Source organism: Myodes glareolus, chromosome 23 (assembly GCF_982192425.1).
Source record: "Myodes glareolus chromosome 23, mMyoGla1.1, whole genome shotgun sequence".
NCBI lineage: Eukaryota > Metazoa > Chordata > Mammalia > Rodentia > Cricetidae > Myodes > Myodes glareolus.
In genome coordinates, this window is record NC_142048.1 from 6,139,985 (window position 1) to 6,162,040 (window position 22,056).

General features: G+C 40.8%; 1 protein-coding gene across 6 annotated transcripts; it reads right to left on the minus strand.

The window, feature by feature from the left end:
• Positions 1-3,087: 3,087 nt before the first annotated feature.
• Positions 3,088-13,476, minus strand: LOC125405995 (uncharacterized). Of its 6 annotated transcripts, none has more exons than XM_087901072.1 (7): positions 13,337-13,470; positions 11,437-11,528; positions 10,154-10,197; positions 6,661-6,787; positions 6,401-6,461; positions 5,657-5,707; positions 3,088-5,266 (listed from the first exon to the last, which is right to left on the minus strand). In XM_087901072.1, exons 4-7 carry the CDS (start codon positions 6,692-6,694, stop codon positions 4,225-4,227), a joined length of 1,188 nt encoding a protein of 395 aa, XP_087757198.1. In that variant the 5' UTR covers positions 6,695-6,787; positions 10,154-10,197; positions 11,437-11,528; positions 13,337-13,470; the 3' UTR covers positions 3,088-4,224. The 6 variants fall into 6 exon arrangements, with proteins under 6 accessions (XP_087757198.1, XP_087757199.1, XP_087757201.1 ...); XM_087901073.1 differs by lacking the exon at positions 13,337-13,470 and adding an exon at positions 11,743-11,757; XM_087901075.1 differs by lacking the exon at positions 11,437-11,528 and having other exon boundaries at positions 13,337-13,469.
• Positions 13,477-22,056: the final 8,580 nt, after the last annotated feature.

Consider the following 22,056-nt stretch of genomic DNA (forward strand, 5'->3'; position numbering starts at 1 on the left):
AAAACACATAGCTATACTGAGTTTTAAAAAGAGCAGACCATTCCCTGGTACAGGGAATGGCATTTATAAGACATTGTTTGCCTTAAATCTATGTACAATGTTACTTGCTGAGCTCTGACACACACAAATCAAGCCCAGGGCCTGTGTCTCAATCCTCTGAATTGACTTGTGTTAACCAGGATGGTAAAGGAGCTATGTCAAACATATGTGTATAGGAGAGTTCCCTAATTGGAAATTCAATATTTATTGGCTCAAGTTAACCTTCCCAAACTGAACACCCACCAATCTTGTCTGCCTACATTTACATGATATGCTGGAAAATTACAAAAACCATTCCCCCCATTTCAGGTCCTTTTTCATAAGACTCCGATAATTGCCTACCCCGTTTCCCCCTGTGTTATATACAAGAAACTATTCTTCCTATTCTGTCCTGAAGGTAGAAGCTATATTCCACAAGTAAATCTTTTTCTCATTGCTGAAATGGACAACTGACTATATGGCTCAAATGAGTATTTTTAAATGTCAGTGGTAGTAGAGCCCTTTAAGAATTTAGTTGGCTTGAACAAGAGGAAAGCAAGGTCATTGCCCCATAGAACAACAGAGTGAGATCCAGGCTACCCGGGTCAACAAAGGAGAGCTTATCTTGGAAACATTTTTTCTAAAAGGCTAGAGGTACAGCTGTTCTAGAATTAATGTCTTCTAAGAGAGAAATCACTCCAAATACTTAAAAGACTAATAAACAAACTTCTCTGTAATACATCTCTGGATGTCATAATCCAGCTCTGCATAATGCTTCGGAGTCATGTCAAATCCCGGGAGTCCAGATCCCAAGGCTGCACTCAGGTTGCCAAAAGAATACTTCAGAGTAGCAAGAACGTTAGGAAATTTTCTTATTTATCTGAAGGAAAAAGACTCATATATATGATCTGAGGATCATGCTCTTCTTATTCTCTTTTCCTGGTTCCAATTCTCTAGTTCTAAATCTTTAATTCCAATGCTCTGTTCCAATTTTTCATCCCAATTCTCCTCGGCTCCCCTATTCACAAAGCTTCTATATACATATTTAACTTTTGGCAACAAAAAGACTACGAAACTTTTTCAGAGTCTCAATGTATTCTTGAGTAAACAATAAGGGGCAGAGCTATTTATCATGACAACACCTAGGCAGCGGCAAAGAACACTAGGCACTTCAGCACTTTCCTCAAGGCTGGCATTCTGTGTCCAAAACCTGAAGATACATTTTTTTATCCTGTGTGCAGTCCCAGAGTTCAAGGAGGGAAGTATGTTTGTAACTTTGTAAGACTGAGCCCAGGCTACATTCTGTAGTCCTGGCCATCTGTGAAGCCTTTCCTATGTGAAGCTGTTTCTCTCCGCACTTGGTCAATTGCTATTCTTGTCCTCCATCTAAGTTTTAGGACTTAAACAGTTAGCTGAGTCTTGAATTTTGTACCATAAGCTGAGGTTAGAAGTTTGTATACTGTTAATTGCTAAGGAATTTAATGGCCACTGATCTGGTATCAGCCAGCTCTGGCTAGAAAAGATGGCATGATAGTTCTAGGTTGTTCTGCATTAACAAGCTTGGTTAGACACCAGCAATTATGTCCTTGTGCATAACTGAAGTTTTTAACTTACAATCCATTTACAGAGACATTCGGTCTACTCTGAATTTGCTCTTGAGGTTATGAGTCAATTAACTGTATGTGGCTTGTCTTAGAACTGAGAAGAAATTGCTATTTTTTTATGCCACTCTAAGCTAGTGATCACAAAACAGGGCCTAAGTGTCTTACAGCCCTCGTGGAAAAGATCTGGTCATGAGGCATGTTCTAGTATTTTTTTTATATATACAATTATACAGTTTAATGAGAAGTCATCTTCCTGACCATTCACAGATATATGTGCCCATAAGATTGAGATGTAATCATGAGATTGCATATACACAAGAGATTACACATTACAGTACAGGTACTGGCAAGATACCATAGCTGTCTGCATGTGAATTGGCCGACAGGAGAAGTCAGTATTTATAGGCAATATTTTCATAAGCCTTGTCTATAAGTTTCGTCCATCAGATTAGTTGATGATTACCTGGTAGGTCGATCTTATAAATATCAGATGTCATCTGTTATAATCATGTCATGGCCAACAATAGCTTATGACAGAGTCTTGTACAGATTTTGCATTCCACACATGCTGTCATCCTTAAGACTTAAGATTCAGGTCCCAGATGATACTTTGCACAAGTTAAACAGGAACAGGAGACTGCAAGTCTTGCCACTTAGACAGATGGAGATTTACAGAGCAAGTCTATCCTTTAGATTATGTGGTCTAAAGTATACACTTAAAAGATATATCAATGCGACAATTCTCACACATACAAAGAATAGAGAATACAAACACAGAAATTGTCAAGGAAAAGTCCCCATCAGCACTGTCGATGCTGGCGCTGCAGGGAAGACTGTGGACATTGGCCCAAGACAATCACAGTCTCCCTAGGTCCTGTGGGTCTTCTACCATAACCCATTGACCATTCTCACCTTAGATGACTTTGAGATCCTGTAATTCCTGCCTCCACTTTCTAAGTACAATGGTTTCAGGCTAGTGCCATCATGCCTGGCTTAGGTGGCTTGGGCTTTATTTAGTGAGGTGTTAGAATGACAGGAGGAGTAAGATGAGCAGTTATATTTAACTATATTTAAAGCCTAACTCTGTGAGCCTGGGTTTCACCATGTGTAGAATAAGAACAGGACTTTGAACTAGTCCTTTGATAAATAATACTGCTCATAAAAGACAGTGGACTTTAAAGCAGGAGGGCTGCATTTGATGAGAGCCTCTTCTGCTAATGGACATAGGACCAGAGGCTGTGCTGTAGTTACCATAATCAGCCAGGTTTAGCCACTCATCTTTATTAGGCTAATTAAAAGAACCAAGTTATTCAGTTGTGACATGTCCACTGTAATGCAGACACTCTCAAGACAAGGTGGGCAGATCCCTGTGATGTCCTAAGACAGACTATAGAGTGGGTTTCAGGCCAGCTGAACATTCATAGTGAAACTATTCCCTTAAAAAAAAAATAGAAAAAAACCAAACTAAAGAAAAAAATGAAAACATATTTATTCAATGTGAATAATCTGTAAGAGTGATGATGACACAAGGTAACCAATTAATCCTGGGAGTGCAAACAGGTTTAGATAGATGACAACAGATATGCACAAGTAAGTTATCTAAGTCATACAGTGAATTATTTTCCATTCCTAACTCTCCCCCTCCCCATTCTCAGCTTTCTCCAGTGCAAGGTATTCAGATAAGAGGTAAACGTGTCTTCAGCAGAGAAGTTTCCTTCTGGAGGACTCAGTCTTTGCCCAGAGTGAGATTCCTGGGAAATTAGAATTTCAAGGCATCCACTGTTTCATTAGTTGTTAGCCAAAGGGAGAAATATAAATGTCTCTTTAGAATATTCTTATTCCTACCAGGAAGGAAGGTGACAGGGATGACAGTGTGGGGACCGAGGTGTTTTAAAGTTCAAGTACAGTCCACCAAAAGGGGTTCTGCAGGGTGCTGACATTTACAGCTATATGTAATATTAAAAAAAAAAAGGAGGAAGAGGAGGAGGAGGAAGAAGAGGAGGAAGAAGAGGAGGAGGAAGAAGAGGAAGAGGAGAAAGAGGAAGAGGAGGAGGAAAAGGAGGAGGAAGAAGAGGAAGAGGAAGAAGAGGAAGAGGAGAAAGGGGAGGAAGAGGAGGAGGAGGAAGAAGAGGAAGAGGAAGAAGAAGAAGGAGGAGGAAGAGGAGAAGAAGAGGAAGACTGGAAGACTTGGAGGGGCCACCACATCCATTAAGTTTCACACCTAGATGAATTATTTCACATAATTGAAGAAAAGTGTAAAATCAAAAAGGGTTACCTTATCATTTAAATTCATTCGGCTTTTGTACACATGAGTTTATAGGAGCAAATAAAATAATGAAGTACATCATCATGCTTGAACAGATTGTTGACACTTTGCAGAATTTTTTCTTCAGAATAAAAAATCTTGTTTAACTGTAAGTGTGTTGGCTGAAGTCCTTACCAAATCCTTTGCAATCCCTTTGATTCCCTTTAGTATGAGTTCTTTCAGGGTCTCAAAGATTACTGTTATATGCAAAGTCTATAGCAGATTGGTTACACTAAAGGTTTTCCTCTTGCATAAAGACTCACGAAGTGCAATGACTTTACTACACGGACTACATTTTTAGAGTTTCTCTCCAGTAAGATTTTTTTTCATGACTTCAAAGATTAATGTTACATACAAAGGGTTAACTATATTACTTGCATTCATAGGGTTTCCTTCAGTATGTGTTCTTTTATGTATTTGGAGACTTCTGTGATGTGCAAACGCTTTACAACACTGAGTACATTGGTAGGGTTTCTCTCCAGTATGTATTCTTTTATGAATTCGAAGATAACTGTGTTCTGAAAAGGCTTTATCACATTGATTACATTTATAGGGTTTCTCTCCACTATGAATTTTTTTATGTATTCGGAGACTAGTGTGACGTGCAAAAGCTTTACCACACTGACTACATTCATAGGGTTTCTCTCCAGTATGTGTTCTTTCATGTATTCGGAGGTAACTGTTATGTGCAAAGGCTTTACCACAGTGACTGCATTCATAGGGCTTCTCTCCAGTATGAATTCTTTCATGCCTTTGAAGATAACTGTGGCGTGCAAAGGACTCACCACATTCATTACATTTGTAGGGCTTCTCTCCAGTATGCATTCTCTCATGCTTTTGAAGATGACTGTGACGTGCAAAGCCTTCACCACATTCATTACATTTGTAGGGTTTCTCTCCCGTATGCGTTCTTTTATGTACACGGAGAATATTGTGTTGTGAAAAGGCTTTACCACATTGATAACATACATAGGGCTTCTCTCCAGTATGCGTTCTTATATGTATTTGGAGACTAGTGGGTTGTGAAAAGGCTTTTTCACATTGATTACATTTGTAGGGTTTTTCTCCAGTATGTGTTCTTTTATGTCTTTGGAGGCTGCTAAGATGTGCAAAGGCTTTACCACATTGCTTACATTCACAGGGTTTCTCTCCAGTGTGTGTTCTTTTATGTATTCGAAGATAACTGTGATTTGCAAAGGCTTTACCACACTGACTACATTCATTGCGCTTTCTTCCTCTGGGAATTATTTCATGCCGTTGAAGATGACTGTGAGATGGCAATGCCTTGGCACGGTGAGTATATTCACAGGGTTTCTCTTCAGCAGGACTTCTTCCAGGGCTGTGAAGATAATTGGCACATGTAAAAGCTTTACCACATACATTACACTCATGAATTTTTTTTTTTACCTGAATGAATTAGTTTTACAAATTGGTCTAATTGTAAAGAGGAATCAAATCTTAAGGTTTTATCACTGTGTTTAACTCACGGTGTTCCCTTCCTTAAGGGTTCTTTTGAGTCTTTGTAGAGACCTGCAAGACCTGTAAGAGCCTTTATTACATGGCTCACATTTATAGCATCATTTATATGAGTTTTTTCACATATTTGAAGAGAACTGGAAAAGCTCAAAGCTTTGACATCCCATATTCACAAATATTCCTATACTGTGAATCATACATTCACAAAGTAGACCAGGACAAACCAAAGAATTTCCACACTGCTAATACTCACAGAGCTTTTCTGCAGTGTAGTTTACTGATGGATTCCCAACGAAGTAGAAACCTAATTAAATGTAAACTTGTATCACATTCAGTCTACTTAAAGTGGGGGCTATTACACAGCTTCTAATTACTCTGGGAAAGAGATTACTTTTTTCAATACCCCTATGCCCACAGGGCTTGTACCCGGAGTGACATATGATATACCTCGTAAAGGAAGAATAACAAATAAAAGTTTTCCACATTGCATTTAAACAGATTGACTATGTTCCTCAAAGACACATGATATAGGGATTGAAGTTTCTCCACAACTTTCTTGACTCTCATAAAGTTCCCCTTTCACTAAATTTAGCAAACTCGCTACAAGTATATGTGTAGCACCAGCTTTACTATGAGCTATTTAGTTATTAGAAGATTTTGGACATATACTTCTCATCTATCCAATGTGTATACCTTTGGTAATATCTCAGTAGTCTGAAACTAAATGAATTGGCAGTTCTACAGCATAGCTTGCATGGGGCTATGATTCACATGGTGATATCTGTTAAGGCATTGTTTCCTTGTCTTCCTTTTTAAAAGAGTAACTTACAAACACAAATCAGCTCGCTGACGTTGAGGTACATGATTTTGTGAGAATTTCAGAATCATCAATAAACTCAAGGCTGTGCTTCCTTACACTGCTGTTTCCCTTAAAATTTCCAGGACACATTAAAATTTCTTCAGAGGCACATTTGCATCACTTGCACACGAAAATTACCTTCCGTGTCTTCTAGAACTTTGACAAGGTTCTTCAATATTATGGTCTTCCCAAATGTAGCCTAAAATATAGTATAAGAAAATGTATGATATATTATTGGAAATTACATAAAATGTAATTTGTTATCTTCAATGAACCTTAGAACCCCACATGATCTATTCAAATCATTCTTCTTTCTCAACAGAAATTATAGAAGAGCGTCAATAAACAAGAAACAGCTGTCACCTTATTTTAAAAAGTGAAGGAAAACTCAGTCTTACCTATAGCAGTGAGGTTCCTATAGGTTTCCAGCATCACATCTTTGTAGAGATTCTTCTGGGAGAGATCCAGCAAAGCCCACTCTTCCCGAGTGAAGTTGACATGCACATCATCATAAGTCACGGCATTCTAAAATATTCCACAGACGTATATAATAAAAAACATGATAGTAATATAGTAATAGTGTAAATGTATTCTTCTTTGGCAGTATATTCATATATTTCTGGTGCTTACCAGACTTATTCCATAACACATAAATTCTAAAGCAATCACAAAGTCAGTTTAGAAGAAAACTGAATAGGAGGTTCACCCCTGTCATTTCTGTGCCCTTTGATTGGGATATAGCCACGCAAGACAAATGCTAATTAACAGACTTTTAAAAAAGAGAGACAAGCAAACAGATTAACAGTACCGAGTAAACAGAGACATTGTATGCACAATTACTAACTACAAAAAAAGGTGCTGGGCGTTGGTGGCCCACGCCTTTAATCCCAGCACTTGCGAGGCAGAGACAGGTGGATCTTTGTGAGTTGGAGGCCAGCCTGGTCTACAGAGCTAGTTCCAGGACAGGTTTCAAAGCTACAGAGAAACCCTATCTCAAAAAACCAAAAAAAAAAAAAAAAAAAAAAAAAAAAAAAAAAGGTGGACAAGCTGAATGTACTGCCTAAAGCCTATAATCCCAGCATTCAAAGGCAGAAATAGTGTGTTTCACTGAGTTGGATGCCAGCACGATCTAGGCAATGAGTCCCAGGATAGACAGGGATATATATTAAGACCCTGTCTCCCCCACAAATATCAACCAATCAAAGAAAAAAGATAGAAAGAACTCTTGCTACATAATAGTGAAAACATTAAACACTGAGAGGGAGGGTCCTGACACCTCAACTCCTCCCCCCACACCCCGGCATGTGTCCCATGCCCACAGGAAGTAGCCAGACCATGAACCAATGCCCATATATATTCGAGGAATCTGGGGTGGTCAGATAGCTCCAACTTGGCCCTCCTCCCCTCACTTCTCTCCCTCTCTCCAAATCACGCCCAATCTCAGAAAACCCACCAAGTGGTGGCTCCTCCCCCAGAGACGCTCAAGGCCACACCTACAGGGTATTTAAGCTGCCCACTAGAAAACTGCCATGTGGTTTTTTGGTCTATTCTCCCTGTCTCCTCTCTGAGGGTGAAAAAATCATCCAGGAGCATTTACTCATTAAATCTAGACTTTTAATTCTTAATTTGTCTTGACTTGTATTACTGCATTGGTGGAGAGGTTTACTATGGAGGTACAGAAACCTTTCAATCAACAAGATAGACAAACCCTTACCCAAACTAACTAAAATAAAAGATAGACTATCTAAACTAATAAAATCAGAACTGAAAATGGGTCCCTAAGAAATACCAAGGAAACTCAGCGAACCATAAGAACATAGTTTAAAAACCTGCACTCCACCAAATTGGAAAATCCAAAAAAAATGTATCATGCCTGATATAGCCCTGACTGTGGAGACCTCTAAGTGTATCATCATCATCATCATCATCATCATCATCATCATCATCACCATCTAACCACTGCTGCTGCCCTCATTCACTCAGCACAACGGCCTCTGAGGACACACAGCTTGAATTCAACAACTTAACATTTTGGTTATTTTCATATTTATGTAGTCATTTCATAGCTGCCATGAACTTGGGAATTCTGATATTTTATAATACTAATCTCAAGTGCATGGAAGACTGAGATGATCCCTGGGATCCATAGCAATTCTGTCACTTTATGAGGAGTCTGTAGACAGTAGGCACTCAGAACACATGGACAAGAAAAGGATGTCTGGAAAACACTGTTTGCTGAGTTGTTTATGGTAATGGGGTTAGTGCATGGAGGTAATATGTCCAAATATATCAGAATACACACACTAAATATGTGTGATTTTACATCAACTGTAACAATGCAACACGGTTTTAATTAGTTTTAGTTGACATCTGTGGGAAATCCCAACCTACTGTTATCAGAGTTTACTTCGCATGCTACTGCACAGTCCCGTGTCACATTCAGATTCACTGTTCAAGCATGTTTGATTTTCACGCTTTGTTTTCTCGATTAAATCATACTTGGTGGATAGCTGTTATGTAACCATAACAATGTATTCTGTGTCACTAAACTCTCTTTCTATGGCTTTGTGCATTATTTCACATCAGTTTCAGACTAACACACTTACTATAGTTTCTAAACAAATGATTATGTAGAATGTCTTTTACCCTTTTATATTACTGTAAACAATGCCATTAATATGACATAGTACATCCAAGTGTATTTCCAAAGGAGAAAAAAAATAAAAAGAAAAAAATGACATAGTACACAAAAAGATGTTGGGTATGTTCGATTTTGCAGCATAAATCCAATACAAGTCAAAGAAAATCCCCATTTTTTTTTTTAACTAGAAAGCTAATTCCAAACCTATATGCCATGTTAAAAAACTCAAGAGTTCTCAATAGGATTGGGAAGGAACAGTACACACCATAACAGAGTGTGGCTTCTACACTTACCACAAAGATAAAACAATAAAGAATGTGCACGAATTTGTGAAAAAATAAGGGGACAGACAGAAAAAGCCAAAAACAAAGCACAAAAAGATAGTCAAGCTTTTATCAAAAGACCCAAGGAAACTCAGGCAGGGAAAACGTGAATTTGACCAATGTTTCTTATGGTTGCAGATATATAGAAATTAAATAAACATAGACTTGACAAAAATAACTCAGGGGCTCCTACACAATTATATTTCTGACCCTCTCATCTACATAGTTGAGAGGCCCCATGGTCTGGAGCTCTCTCTGAAAAATGAGGTCTTCAGGAAGCTAAGCTATGGCTCTGTAACCCCTCTCTGATGGCCCCACGGATCCAGGCAAGCCCAGCCCCAGGGAGACCCACACACAAAACAATGTTGAAGGGTAATTTAAAGTCTGCTTCCTGCCACATAAACTATGGCACAAGGTGTGAACTCTCTCCTATCCACTGCACAACACCATGCACACCTGAGAAACCTTTGCAGCTCAGAAACTCCTCTGTCCCCTGGAAATGAACTTCCCCAACCAAGTATTCCTGAAGGATGATAGCCATCACCTCTCTTCTACCACATTCTAAACCATTTGTAAAATTATCAGATAAAACTGAATGAGGAGTGCAATCTTCAAGACTTCTAGAAATCAGACCTTCAGTTTTCCCATCTCTTTTCCCACTGCACACCAAAAACAATGTCTGTGTGTGCACACTGGACAGTGATATTAAAGGCACCAGAGTTTCCTATGGCCAGCGCTGCAGAGCCTCCCTCTTCCCAGGGAATCAACACTCAGGGAAACTCAGAGGTCAAGGGCCACAGCCCAGGTCACTACATATAGCAAGAGAAACAGTCTGGTTCATGGTCCATCCCAGTCCCAGCAGCTGGGACTCTGATAGCAGAGCCAACCTGCTCTTCCTGGTCTGGGGACTGTGGCTACCACACTCACCGTGGCATGTATTGTGGTCTTCCTCACAGCTTCCTACAGGAGAACTAGAGAAGAAGAAAGAACCTGCAAGTCATCTCCTATTGGTATTCCTGACAGCTAAGCCTTCTCAGAGTCCCTCATTAACTAGAGCCACCCAGCAGGGCCTCAGGACAGTAGCAGCTTCCCAGCTGGGTGAGCAGAAATCAAATGACTCACACAGGACCAGCCTTTCCAGCTCTGCCCTTTTACCCAGCAGACAGGCCCTACTCTGGGAAAGCTGTAGTTTAACAGACTCTTCCATTCTCCCAGAGCACTTCCCGTTCCTCTCCTAAGGCACAGGGTCCTTTGTGTGCACATTCCAGTACACACTAAATGACCAGTCAACCCACTGCTTCATAGCTGGGAAGTCTGTGGCCAAACACAGGTCCCATTCAAACACTACTGTTGTTAAAGCAAAAAGAGGCCATAAATTAGAAAACAATCAGGAGTCTATGGGAGGGCCTGGAGGCTGGAAAGAAATGGTGGAAATGATGTAATTATAATCCCCAAAAATTATTTTTAAAAGTTGAAACAGGCTTTATGGCCATGTGCTCCAGAGACCAGGGATTTGTATTAGAGCACACCAAGTACTACTCATGAGATTTCTCTCTGGCTGAACATCTTAAACCATGAAAATAACACTCATGTTAGCCAGGGCCACACCATTTTATCCTGTTCTTAAATTTTGGTTGAACTACTGTAACTATAGTAATTTGGCTTTATTTTAAATTCAGTTCTTTATCCACATTCTTGATTTCCTGCTCTATGAACCAGGAATGGCCAGTCAGGACATCTATCAATCAGCTAATACTGTGGGCCTAATTGCTCATTGCTAATGTCAACTGGTATCACAGCAGAAAACCTTACACCCTCCTTGCTCATCTGTGTCTGAGCTGTGATTATATCTGCTTTACACTTGGTCAGTGAACTCACTTTTTATACAAGTCCCTCTTCATTTGTAAGTTACTCATTCACTAGTTTTCCTTCTAACTGACCAGTCAAGGCCTAGCCTTGAAGGGAAGGACGGTCTGTCCAGCCCTGGTCAGCAGAAACAGGTGTTCAAAGCAATTCTCAATTACAGAACGTGAGGCAAGCCTGAGGTATAGGAGACATTGATTAAAACTAGTGGTCCTCAACCTTCCTAGTGTGTTGACCCTTTAATACAGTTTCTCAAGTTGTGGCAACCCCCCCCCCACTACAAAATTATTTACACTTCTACTTCATAACTATAATTTTGCTACTGCTATGAATGGTAATACTAATACCTGTGTTTTCCAATGGTCTTAGGGGACTCCTATGACAGGGTCATTTGATCCTGGATGCCTCCACCACTTCATGTGAGAACCACTGTTTTAAACTGATATTAATAAATAAATAAACAGCACTTGAGAAAAAGTGGAATGAAATTCTTAGTGACTAGGAAACATCAAAAAAATGAAATAAATAGAGATTAGAGAAGTAATGTGTTTAATCAGAGCAGTAATTCATTTAAAGAAAATAAAATTTTAAAAATACCAATAACATTGCCTTTTTAAAATGAGGAAAATAATTGGAAGAATTACTATACTCACTTATACTGACTTTGACAACAGAGTAGGCAATTCCCTGGTGGAGAGAAGGCCATTAATAAGACAATGTAGGACTTTGGCCATGTAAAATGTTACCTGCTGAGTGCTGTAAGCTGAGTTACAGTCAATGGCCTGTGTCTCAAACCTCTGAGCTGACTTAACTGTGTCAACCAGGATTCCAAACCTACATAGGAGTGTTCCCTAATTGGAAACTGAATACTGAGTAGTTCTAAGTTATACTTCCAAATTGCACACCCACCAATTCTGTGTCTTCATTTACAAGGAAAGAATCACTCACCCTGCCTCATCATGCCATTCTTTATGATGGAGACTCCTGCAGCTCACCGCCTTAAACTTCAGCCTGTCATCTAGCTAGTGCCTAGTCTGGCTCCCCCTACCATGTAGACAGGACACTATTCCTCCACTTCTGGTCTAAACGGAAAAGCCATGTTCCACACCCAAACTCTTTTCTTGTTAGTACAATGGGCAGTTCACTCAAATTTGTGCCACAGACCTGTAATCAACGATTTTAGGGTGGTTAGTCAGAAGGACAGCAAAGGTGATGCCCTGTGGGGCTACAGACCATGTTCAAGTCCACCTCAATCAACACAGGAGACACTCAAAACTGATTTTCAAACACTGGAGACACAGCTGTTCTAGAATCCATATAGCTTTATGGCACCCAGGACTCAGTGTTGGCTGGGACCCTGTACTGGCCCTGGAGCACCACCTTAGAGGCCCGGTCTTTGATGGGAGGACAGGCCTTTCCGCTGGTTATAAATCAGGGTTGTCACCTTTTTTATGGAAATACAGCTTTATAGTTGGTTAATCATAGGGAACAAATCCTATTATACTAATCTCTAACAATCACAGTTAGCACACTACTTGTCTTTGAGGTATTTGGGAAGCACCTCCCTTATCTAAATTCTACTTTATGTGACTTAACAATTGGTAAATTGTCCTAACAATTGGTAAATCCTTACGCCATCAAATCTATCAGCACCAGTTCGGCTCCTCTACGCCACAGTTTGGCGGTGGGATGCCACTCTACACAGGAGATAATGTTTACAAACTCCACAAAATTAACTCCAGACGGATCCTAACCCTAAAGGCTCAATGTTAAAAAGGTAGAACTTCTGGAAGACACTAGAGAGATCAGAGCTCTCCGAGTTTGGCAAATCTGTCTTCCACTGCGACAACAGAAACACCACAGGAGCCGGCATCTCACAGCGACGTCAACAACAAGGATATTTCTAAGCGTAGTACCACTCCCAATGCCCGGCACTGACCCAGTTCACGAGTGAAGTTTTTCAGAGGCTGTCGCCCGGCCCACAAGCACCCACGCAGGACCACACGGGACAGGCAGGACCAGGCGGGACCACGCGAGACCACGCAGGACCACACGGGGCAGGTAGGACCACGCAGGACCAGGTAGAACCACGCAGGACCAGGTAGAACCACGCAGGGCCACACGGGACAGGCAGGACCACGCCGAACTCCCACCGCTCCCACCCAGTTCGGGGAATACCCGCCACCCCGGCTCCCGCGGCTCAGCCGGCCGCTCCTCCCAGCCTGGGGACAGCAGTCCTTCGCTCACCATGGCGGGCCGCTCCTCCTATCTGTGGACAGCAGTCCCTCATTCACTGTGAAGTGGCTTTGCTACTTTACCGGTGCTCTCCCCACAGCGAAGCCAACCGGGCTACACAAGGTGGTAGCTTCCGACTTCCGCGGTGGGAGGAGCTGAGCCAGAAGTCTGGCGACCGGAAGAACCCGCCCATCTGACTGTCAGGTTTGCTGGAGGTTCTTATTGGCTAGTGAAGTCTGAGTGACAGGAACAGTTTGGTCCCAGTCGTGGCTTCAACCTAAACACAGACCTATCACAGATTGACTAGAAATTTGTGCCAAATTCAGTAGATTTCTTGTTAATAAATATCAATGGATTCTGTTTTAAAAGGAAGTACACAAATTCAGGAAGAGGCTAATCAGAAAATATTGCATAAGAGGAAAACATGTTCCCTCAAGAACTTTGTAAACCAAGTCCACAGTGGCCTTGGACTGATAACTGCAGCCCCACGTAGACAAAGAGTTGGAATCTCAGGACCTGAAGCAACCCCTCCGCAAAGGCCCTGGCCCCAGACCTTTACCAGATCTACCAAGCATATTCCCAGATTGAGAGAAGGTGTATTTTACTCCATACACCAGGGCCGTAGAGAAATCTCCCAAGGCCTAGGCAGGTTTCCAAACTCAGTGAGGCCTAATTTCTCAAGTATCTTCTGGAATTCTGGACCATGAATGCAGAAAGCATCAAGGAAAAGTCACCTGTCAGCACTGTGGATGCTGTCTTAGAGGAAGAGTCCTGCTGAGCTACTCTGACCTCAAAATAAAGCTGCTTTTGCCTCTGGCATACTGGCTCAGAGAGTCGATAGAGTGGCTTCCATACAGCGCCAGAATGAGTTCTAGCCCTGCCTGCTGTGTATCTCAAAGCTGTGACATCACTGTAGAGCATCCCATTCTTTTAAATTAGAATTTTGGGGGTTTGTATATGGGTATTTGCCTGCAAGTGTCTGTGCACAGTACTTGTAGAGGCCAGAAGAGGGCATCAGATCGCTTTGGACTGGAGCTGTAACTCATAGATGGCTAGCCAGGAGGTGGTTTCTGGGCATGGAACTTGTGTCCTCTGTAACAACACCCAGAGCTCTTAACTACTCAGCTGTCTCTCTAACTGCTTTTTAATTTAAAATTTCTTTTCATACACTTTAATTAAAATATATTACATTACTTTCCCCTTCCTTGTTCTCATTCCATCCCTTCCCAAATTCTTCCCTTCCAATTCCTCCTTGTAAATATGTATGAATAAGTACATAGAAATATAGGAATAAAATCTGCTGAGTCCATTTCTGTTAGTTGTGTGTATATGGTTTCAGGACTGAACACATTGCATTGGATAATCAGTTAGGCAACTTATTCCTGCCTGAGGCTAATTCTCCCACATGTAGAATTCTACTCTTTAATAAGTAACAGGAGTCTAACCCTGAAGTGCCCTAGGCTGCCTTGTACAGGAAACATTATCAATGATAGAAAACATGGGATGTAAATACCTCAGCTAACACTTGTTGGTGTCATGGCCCTGAAGTTCTTGAGCTGCAGGGAAGACTGTGAACACAGTACTGAGCCAGTCACAGTTTCTCATGGTTCTGTGGCCCTCGTCCATACCCACGGATCATTCTCATCTTGGATGACTTCAAAATCCTGAAATTCCTGCCTTGAATTTCTAAGTCCCGTGATTACAAGTCTGTGTCACCATGCCTGGCTTAGATGGCTTCAACTTCATTTAGTGAGTTATTGGGATGACAGGATCAGTAAGATGAGCATTTACACTTATATAACCATACATTTAACTACATAGAAGACCACTTATCTCTGTGAGCCTGGATTTCACCCTCTGTAGAATAAGAACAGAATTCTGTAACAGACTCAGTAATAAAGTAAAATAATATTGCTCATAGTTGGAAGACAATGGACATTAAGGCCGGGGGAGCTGTAATTGAAGGGAGCCTTCTTCTGTTACTGGACTTAGAAACAGAGCCTGTGTCCTAGCTACCCTAACCAACCAGGCTCAGCCATTCATCCTCAGTAAGCCAATTAAAACACCCAACTTATCCAATTGTGACCTGCCCACTAATAATACAGGCACACTGAAGGCAAGGTGGGCAGATCACTCTGATATCCTAGGGCAACCTAGTCTTCAGAGTGAGGTCCAGGCCATAAAGGCAATCATAGCAAACCACTCTTTAAAATAAAGAAAGAGAGAAAAAAAGAAAGGAAGGAAGGAGAGTAGAAAGGAAAGAATAACAGCTAGCTTTTCATTATTAGTTTATGAAGACTGTATCATTCTAAAAGTGTCTTATACTTTACTCTGTTATCAAAACATTTCTTTAAGTATATAATATGAAGAACAAAGCTAAGTCCCATGATCACAAAAATGGATGTACTAGGCATCTCATATAATCCATGGAGAATTCCATCCATAGTAGAATCAAAAAGGTTATTAAATTCCTGGGTGGTAATATTGTCTGCAACTACACAATTGTCAAATTTATTTATTTATTAATCAAATGAACCTACCTCCATTATAAGTTTTCAGTAAAATGCTGCAAGTGTTATAATAATCTTTATTGGCCAGCAGGTGTCATAGTTGCGGGTGCAGGGCAAGGAGACACATTTGGCAACCACACCAACAATCCCGATGTGGTTCTGCAGTGGTGGCAATTTAAACACCAACAAATATACTAACAGATTAAGAACAATTAGATCAAATTCATATATGGAGAAGGTTTTAGTTGATCAGAATTTCAAGGAACCCAGAGCCCGCAAGCCACAAAAGCAAACCAGAAAAGCCTTTGCTCCCGGAACAAGCTGTTCGGTGGGCTAACAGGAAACTGCCAAGTCGCCACACGGCAGGCCAGCCAAATGGTTTGCAGCTGTGCACCAAAGGGGTAGCTCAGTTTCAGAAGGGTTTTAGCAAAAGATCGCTTACTGGGTGAGATCAAGTCAGGAAAGCAGAGGTGGGAGAAGGCCGCAGGCCATCTGCCCTGGTCCCGGTAGGCATGGACTCAGGATCCACATGGGTGCCAGTCTGTTGTTGATTATAATAAGATAGTCCCACACTAGCCTAGAATGGAGTATAATAAAGGTTTCTTTATTTAGGAATAGACTCATAGATCAGCAGTCCTCTGCATGAGCTGGGAACTGGAACCAAATCCGGCAGCCAAGGGGCCACTCACGCTGTTACATCTGTGTATGTAGTACATATGACCACGCCCAAAGTGGGCCAGTACCTTAAAAGCTATTGGCTAAAGGAACTCCCACAGCATCTCAGTCAAGGAAAGTGTACTAGCCACACCCGCAGATCTGTGTGTGTCCGTGAAAACCCTTATCTGATTGTTTATGGGGCAAAAGAATTCCAGCCCTGGAGCCTGCTAGGGATGGGGGCTTACTGGTTTTTATATATGACTGGGAACTCTTGTAACAGGTAAAAAAGATGTAGAACAGGGAACAAGGAAGAACAATAGAGAATAAGGAAGGGTAAGGATATAAACAAGAATACAGAAACATGGACAGATAATTTCCGTTTTGAATACTTCTTTACCCTCAGAGTTTTAGCCCTTTTTAGCTATTCGTGGTGTCTTTAATTGAACCCTGATACCCATTATGGGGAGTTTATACTTAAGTACGTTCGCTTATATGTGCAGGTTTATTTTTAGAGAGAGAGAGAGAGAGAGAGAGAGAGAGAGAGAGAGAGAGAGAGAGCGCTAAAACCACCCTGAACTAGCTGCATGTCACTCAAGTGGAATCTTCCTGGGAATAAGGCATCTCCTATCTTGTCCAGACTGGGTAAACATAAAATAAGATGCATCCTGGGAAGAAACATAGCAGGTGAACAAAGTTTCCCTAACTCTGCCAAGTCAAAAAATGAAAATAAAATACGAGCATTATTCAACTTAACAGTGTCTTGGTTTGCTACTGTCGCTGTGACAAACAGGTGGAGACATTTTCCAGAGGAAAGGGCTCCCTTCATGGTCTACTTCCAGCAAACAGTCAGCTGCTGAGGAATGACAGGGCCCGACCTGAAGGCAAGAACTGGAGCAGGAGCCATGTGAGAGCGCTGCTGCCTGGCCTGCACCTCACATCTTCCTCAGCCTGCCTTCTTATATAATCCAAGCTAGTAACCCAGAAAGTTCCCCAAACTACAGACTTAGTTTTGGAGGACTTTTCTTAGTTAAGATCCCCTCTTCTCATATGTGTCTATGATTTGATCCTCCTGGAATGAAGGCCTCTGTCTTAGTTACTTTTCTGTTGCTTTAGTAAAACACTATGGCCAAGGCAACTTAGAGAAAGAGAGAGGGAGGGAGGGAGGGAGAGAGAGAGAGAGAGAGAGAGAGAGAGAGAGAGAGAGAGAGATGAGCGAAATGAGAGGGAAAAGAAGAAGAGAGAAAGTGAAATATAAATCAAAATTTAACCTGTTTAAAAATAAAAATTAGCCAGATCCTAGATAAATGTCACAGGTGTTAATAGGACTCTTGCAGAGGACCTGAGTTGGGTCCTTATCACCCAAGTCTGGTGATTTACAACTGCCTGAAACTTATGCTCCAAGGCCACGATTCTCAACCTTCCTTACCCTGCGACCTTTTAATATAGTACCTCAGGTTGTGGAGACCCCAAAGCATAGAGTTATTTCATTTCTACTTCATAATTTCTATTTTTCAACAATTATGATTTGTAATGTAAATATCTGTTATTCAGTTTAATCACAGAGTAAGACTACATCCTCCTCATTCTGTCTGGCTTCCTGTCACACCACAAGTTCTCTCCTAAATGTCCTAGTTATGAGGCCATGGGTTTGATGTGGCACTAACACTTTGCCATGATCAGAAGACAAATTGATGACACTAGTTACTTCTGACCTTTTGAAATAGTGAACAGTCAGAAAAATAGTCCAGTATGTCTGCTTCTGGTAATTTACTATAGTTTGGAGAGGCATGCTAGTATAGGTTTGAGTATATATATATATGGATATCTGTTATTCTATAGAAGTTGGTCAAAAGTTATTTTAAGAGCCAAACCATGTTAAGAAATGAAATGCATGTATCACTTTGTCAGTTGTTGCATGAGTCTTAGAATGTTGACCTCACACTGGTCTGTCACCCTGACTACTGCAGAATGCTCAGACTACAGCTGTTGGTGTACCAACTTCTGTAGCCATCTTTGGTGTTTATTGCCGTGTAAGGAAAAGAGAACTTAACATTCACGGAAAGGCTCACCGTTCCAGGATCCACTCTAAAATAATGTTTTATTAACTGGTTTTGAATCTTAGGATAGTCTAATGGTATCAGGATGGGTTCTGCCTTGATTCTTTCAAACCATGTTAACTCGGCAGTGAATCATAAGAAACTACTCATGTTAGCAATATTCATTGCCAATTCCCTAAAGAGATGGGGATATTTATGTCAGAGGATTTATACTCTGGCCTACATGGGAGAGTGCTGTCTGTAAGTCTATGAAAATGTCTGTCCAAGTTACAAGTGAGGGTTATTCTCTGCTCCATCTAATTGTTTTACCCAGGATTCCTAGCTCACTTTTCCTCAGTACTTGTTATACAATACCAAGTCCCCACTGAAGAGCCCAGAATATAATATTGTAAACCTAAACACATTCTTTAGAAATTGAAGTTAACAGCCACTGTTAACTTGTAACAATTACTTTCTGCTTAAGAACCAACATCCTGGCAGTTGTATACAGAGGTAAAATTTTAACACTTGCCTCCTGCCTTCCAGCTAGGGAGTCTCCAGCTAGGCAGTTAGGGTGGACAAAGGTTGGCTTCTAGCCATTGCCTCTATGGGACTCCCTGTGCTGCATCCCCTTAACGTTTAGCTGTCCTACATGACTCTCCTCTCTGCCTTTCATTCTCCCGGAGACAGCAAAAAGCATTTGTGTCAGCCACGGGCTTTCACAAACATCTTAAGTCCTTTAATCAAAAGTTTAAAACTTAAAGTGTAACGTGACTTTAAGCCTGGCCTCAAGGCTGTAAGGTCTTTGACCCACACCTGGTGTTTGATTTTACTATAAGAAGAGACTCAAAACCAACTCCCATGATCACCATGTCAGAAGCCAGAACTCTGCCCTGTGGTCCCTGTGAGCTGGAAGATTTTTTTTGGCCCATGATGACTGGAATAAAGCTTGCTTCTGGTTCGTAGACCTTAGGGTCTGTACTCCATTTTTTTTTTGCCTGCCCTTGGGACCCAACACCCACCTAACATTTTGTGCCTTATTACCATCTCCTTCTGAACAATACTAGAATTTCTGTTTCAACACAAAGTTTTGTTAGAAATGGTTATCACACTCCAACCCAAAGTCTTAGAACTATCTGGTTTGCAATAAATTGTTAAAATGTCCACCAAATACTGTGTTCTTTAGAACCTATTTTCCAATAAGTAACATAGCTTCAGATTGGATGGGAATAACTTCCCAAACATCCTCAATTACTTTCACATGTGTGTATCATGAAACTGTATTGGTACTGTAGTAAACCTATCTTCACACCATTGCTTGACATATGTAAATGAGGACAACCATTGGCTGTTGTCTCTCTCCTTGTCTCTTTGATTCACAGGAATCTTAAGTGTTTTCTAAGTAAAAGTTAGGTTGTCTGTGCATATTCCTTAAAAGGTATAGCTTATGTCTATGACAGAGTAATATTCATTTAAGGAAATGTATAAATTTGAAATATACACACTGTAGGCATAGAGCACAATAAAGAAACAACTGGAATGTGAGTCCCATAATTATGAGGCTGATTTTTATGGTGGGTAAGAGAGAGAAAACTTCAAAGGAATCTGAAAGAGATCAGAGCAGAGGGAAAGCAGGACAGACTGAGCATACCCAGGACTATCTGTGAGAGAAGTGGAACAGCAGCAGACAATAGTGGAGCTAGTGAGGGGGGAATCTTTACTTTCTTATAGAGAACAAGGTCAGCTCTGGAACACCCTGGGGTCAAGCACAGTGCAGAAGGAGATGGAGAAGTGGAGAAGGGACAATAGGCTAGGTGGGGCTTGGAGCTGCATAACAGCTACAAAGAATGAGGGAGCCTGGAGACAGGAGCTGTGCCACGGGAATCTATCGTGGAGAGTCTTATGTTCCTTCTGCCAGAGACAGGAAAAATGATTCCTTTTCCCATCCAGGAGAAATCACAAGTTCTTCACTAATGCTGACTTTCATATAATCAGCAAAATTGTTTTATAGTCCAGTTCGAGCTGGGCCAGCCCAGCATTTCTGGACATATATACTTTCTGAGACCTAGCAATTGTAATATAAATCATTAAGGGAACTTTATTTTTGTTTCTTTCATATTAATTTATGTTCTCCTACAAAATAAGGAGTTCCATCATGACATTTCAATGCATGATTGCACTCTTTTTGTACTTATTTATCACACTTGTTTTGTGTCAGAATTGCTCAGTAGAAAGTCTTTATGAAGAACTTCATAGTTTGATAGAGTTTTGTTATGTTACTTAGCACTGTGTGATCCCACATAGCAGTAGTACAGTTTTTGAATGCACACTCCATTACTATCATTATCATTGCTATCATTGTCATTTTAAGTACATAAACATTCTAGTTTTACATGTGTTTTCTATGACTATTATGTGCCAAGGTTTACTACATATTTTATTAGGAGATTTAACAGTGTCTCTCAGGTTGTTTCAGTAATGATCCTTTGTGCCTCTGAAGTTCACTTCTAAGCATGTTTGTCTCCTCCCCATATTCTTAGCTGTCTGACTCCACCATGTATGTAAGCAGAGGCTGCTTGTTCATTTCCCAGCTGCCCAGACCTGAAATAATCACACTGAAACTATGTTAATTGCAACACTGCTTGGTCAACAGCTCTAGCATATTCCTAGCTAGCTCTTACATCTTAAATTAACCCATTTCTATTAATCTGTGTATCGCCATGTAGTTGTGACCTACAGTAAGGTTCCATCCATCATCCAGCATCTGTCTCCTGCAGCAGCTTCTGGGCTTCTCCCTGACTCTGCCTTCTTTCACCTCCTCTATCTGCTTGAAATTCTTGCATTTTCCTATTCTGTGCTGCAATAGGCCCAAAGCAGTTTCTTTATTAACCAATGGTATTAACATTGGGGAATCTCACATCACCTCCCCTTTTCTGTCTAGATAAAATGGAATGTTTTAACTTTAACATAGCAATATTACATACAACAAAACAGTTATCAAGCAAAAATTATAGTTACAATATTTATAGCTACTTTATTTTTTATTCCAAAAGAATGTTGAGCACTCAACTTGGAGCTTGTTTTCTTGGCAAAACTGGCCTTCAGGCAAGGAATTGCCCATGCTCAGTCACTGACAAAATGCATGGTATCCAGACAGGACAAGCAGGATATAAGACAAAAGACTGTCAAACCTTGACAAGACAGGATAAGATGGCTCTGAAATTTTTCCTGCCTCTGAAACTGGTCTGTCAGTTACTCTAGGCCTTAGCCAAAGTTGGTTGCTCCAGCATTGCAAATGAGACTTTGGGTGATGGCCCAGGTGGCCAGTTGTCTCTGTCATTTATTGTACATTTTGGAAGTTGTTTGATTGTACTTCCCGTTTACTCAAGTAATATTATTTCCCTTCTCAGGTCTTCGATGGGGTTGAAGATTAGCTAGTCATAGTTACTTTCTTCTCATGACTTGACCAAGCTATTTCCATGGGACTGTGCAGGTTCAATCATGAATGTTCTTTACAGCACTAATCATT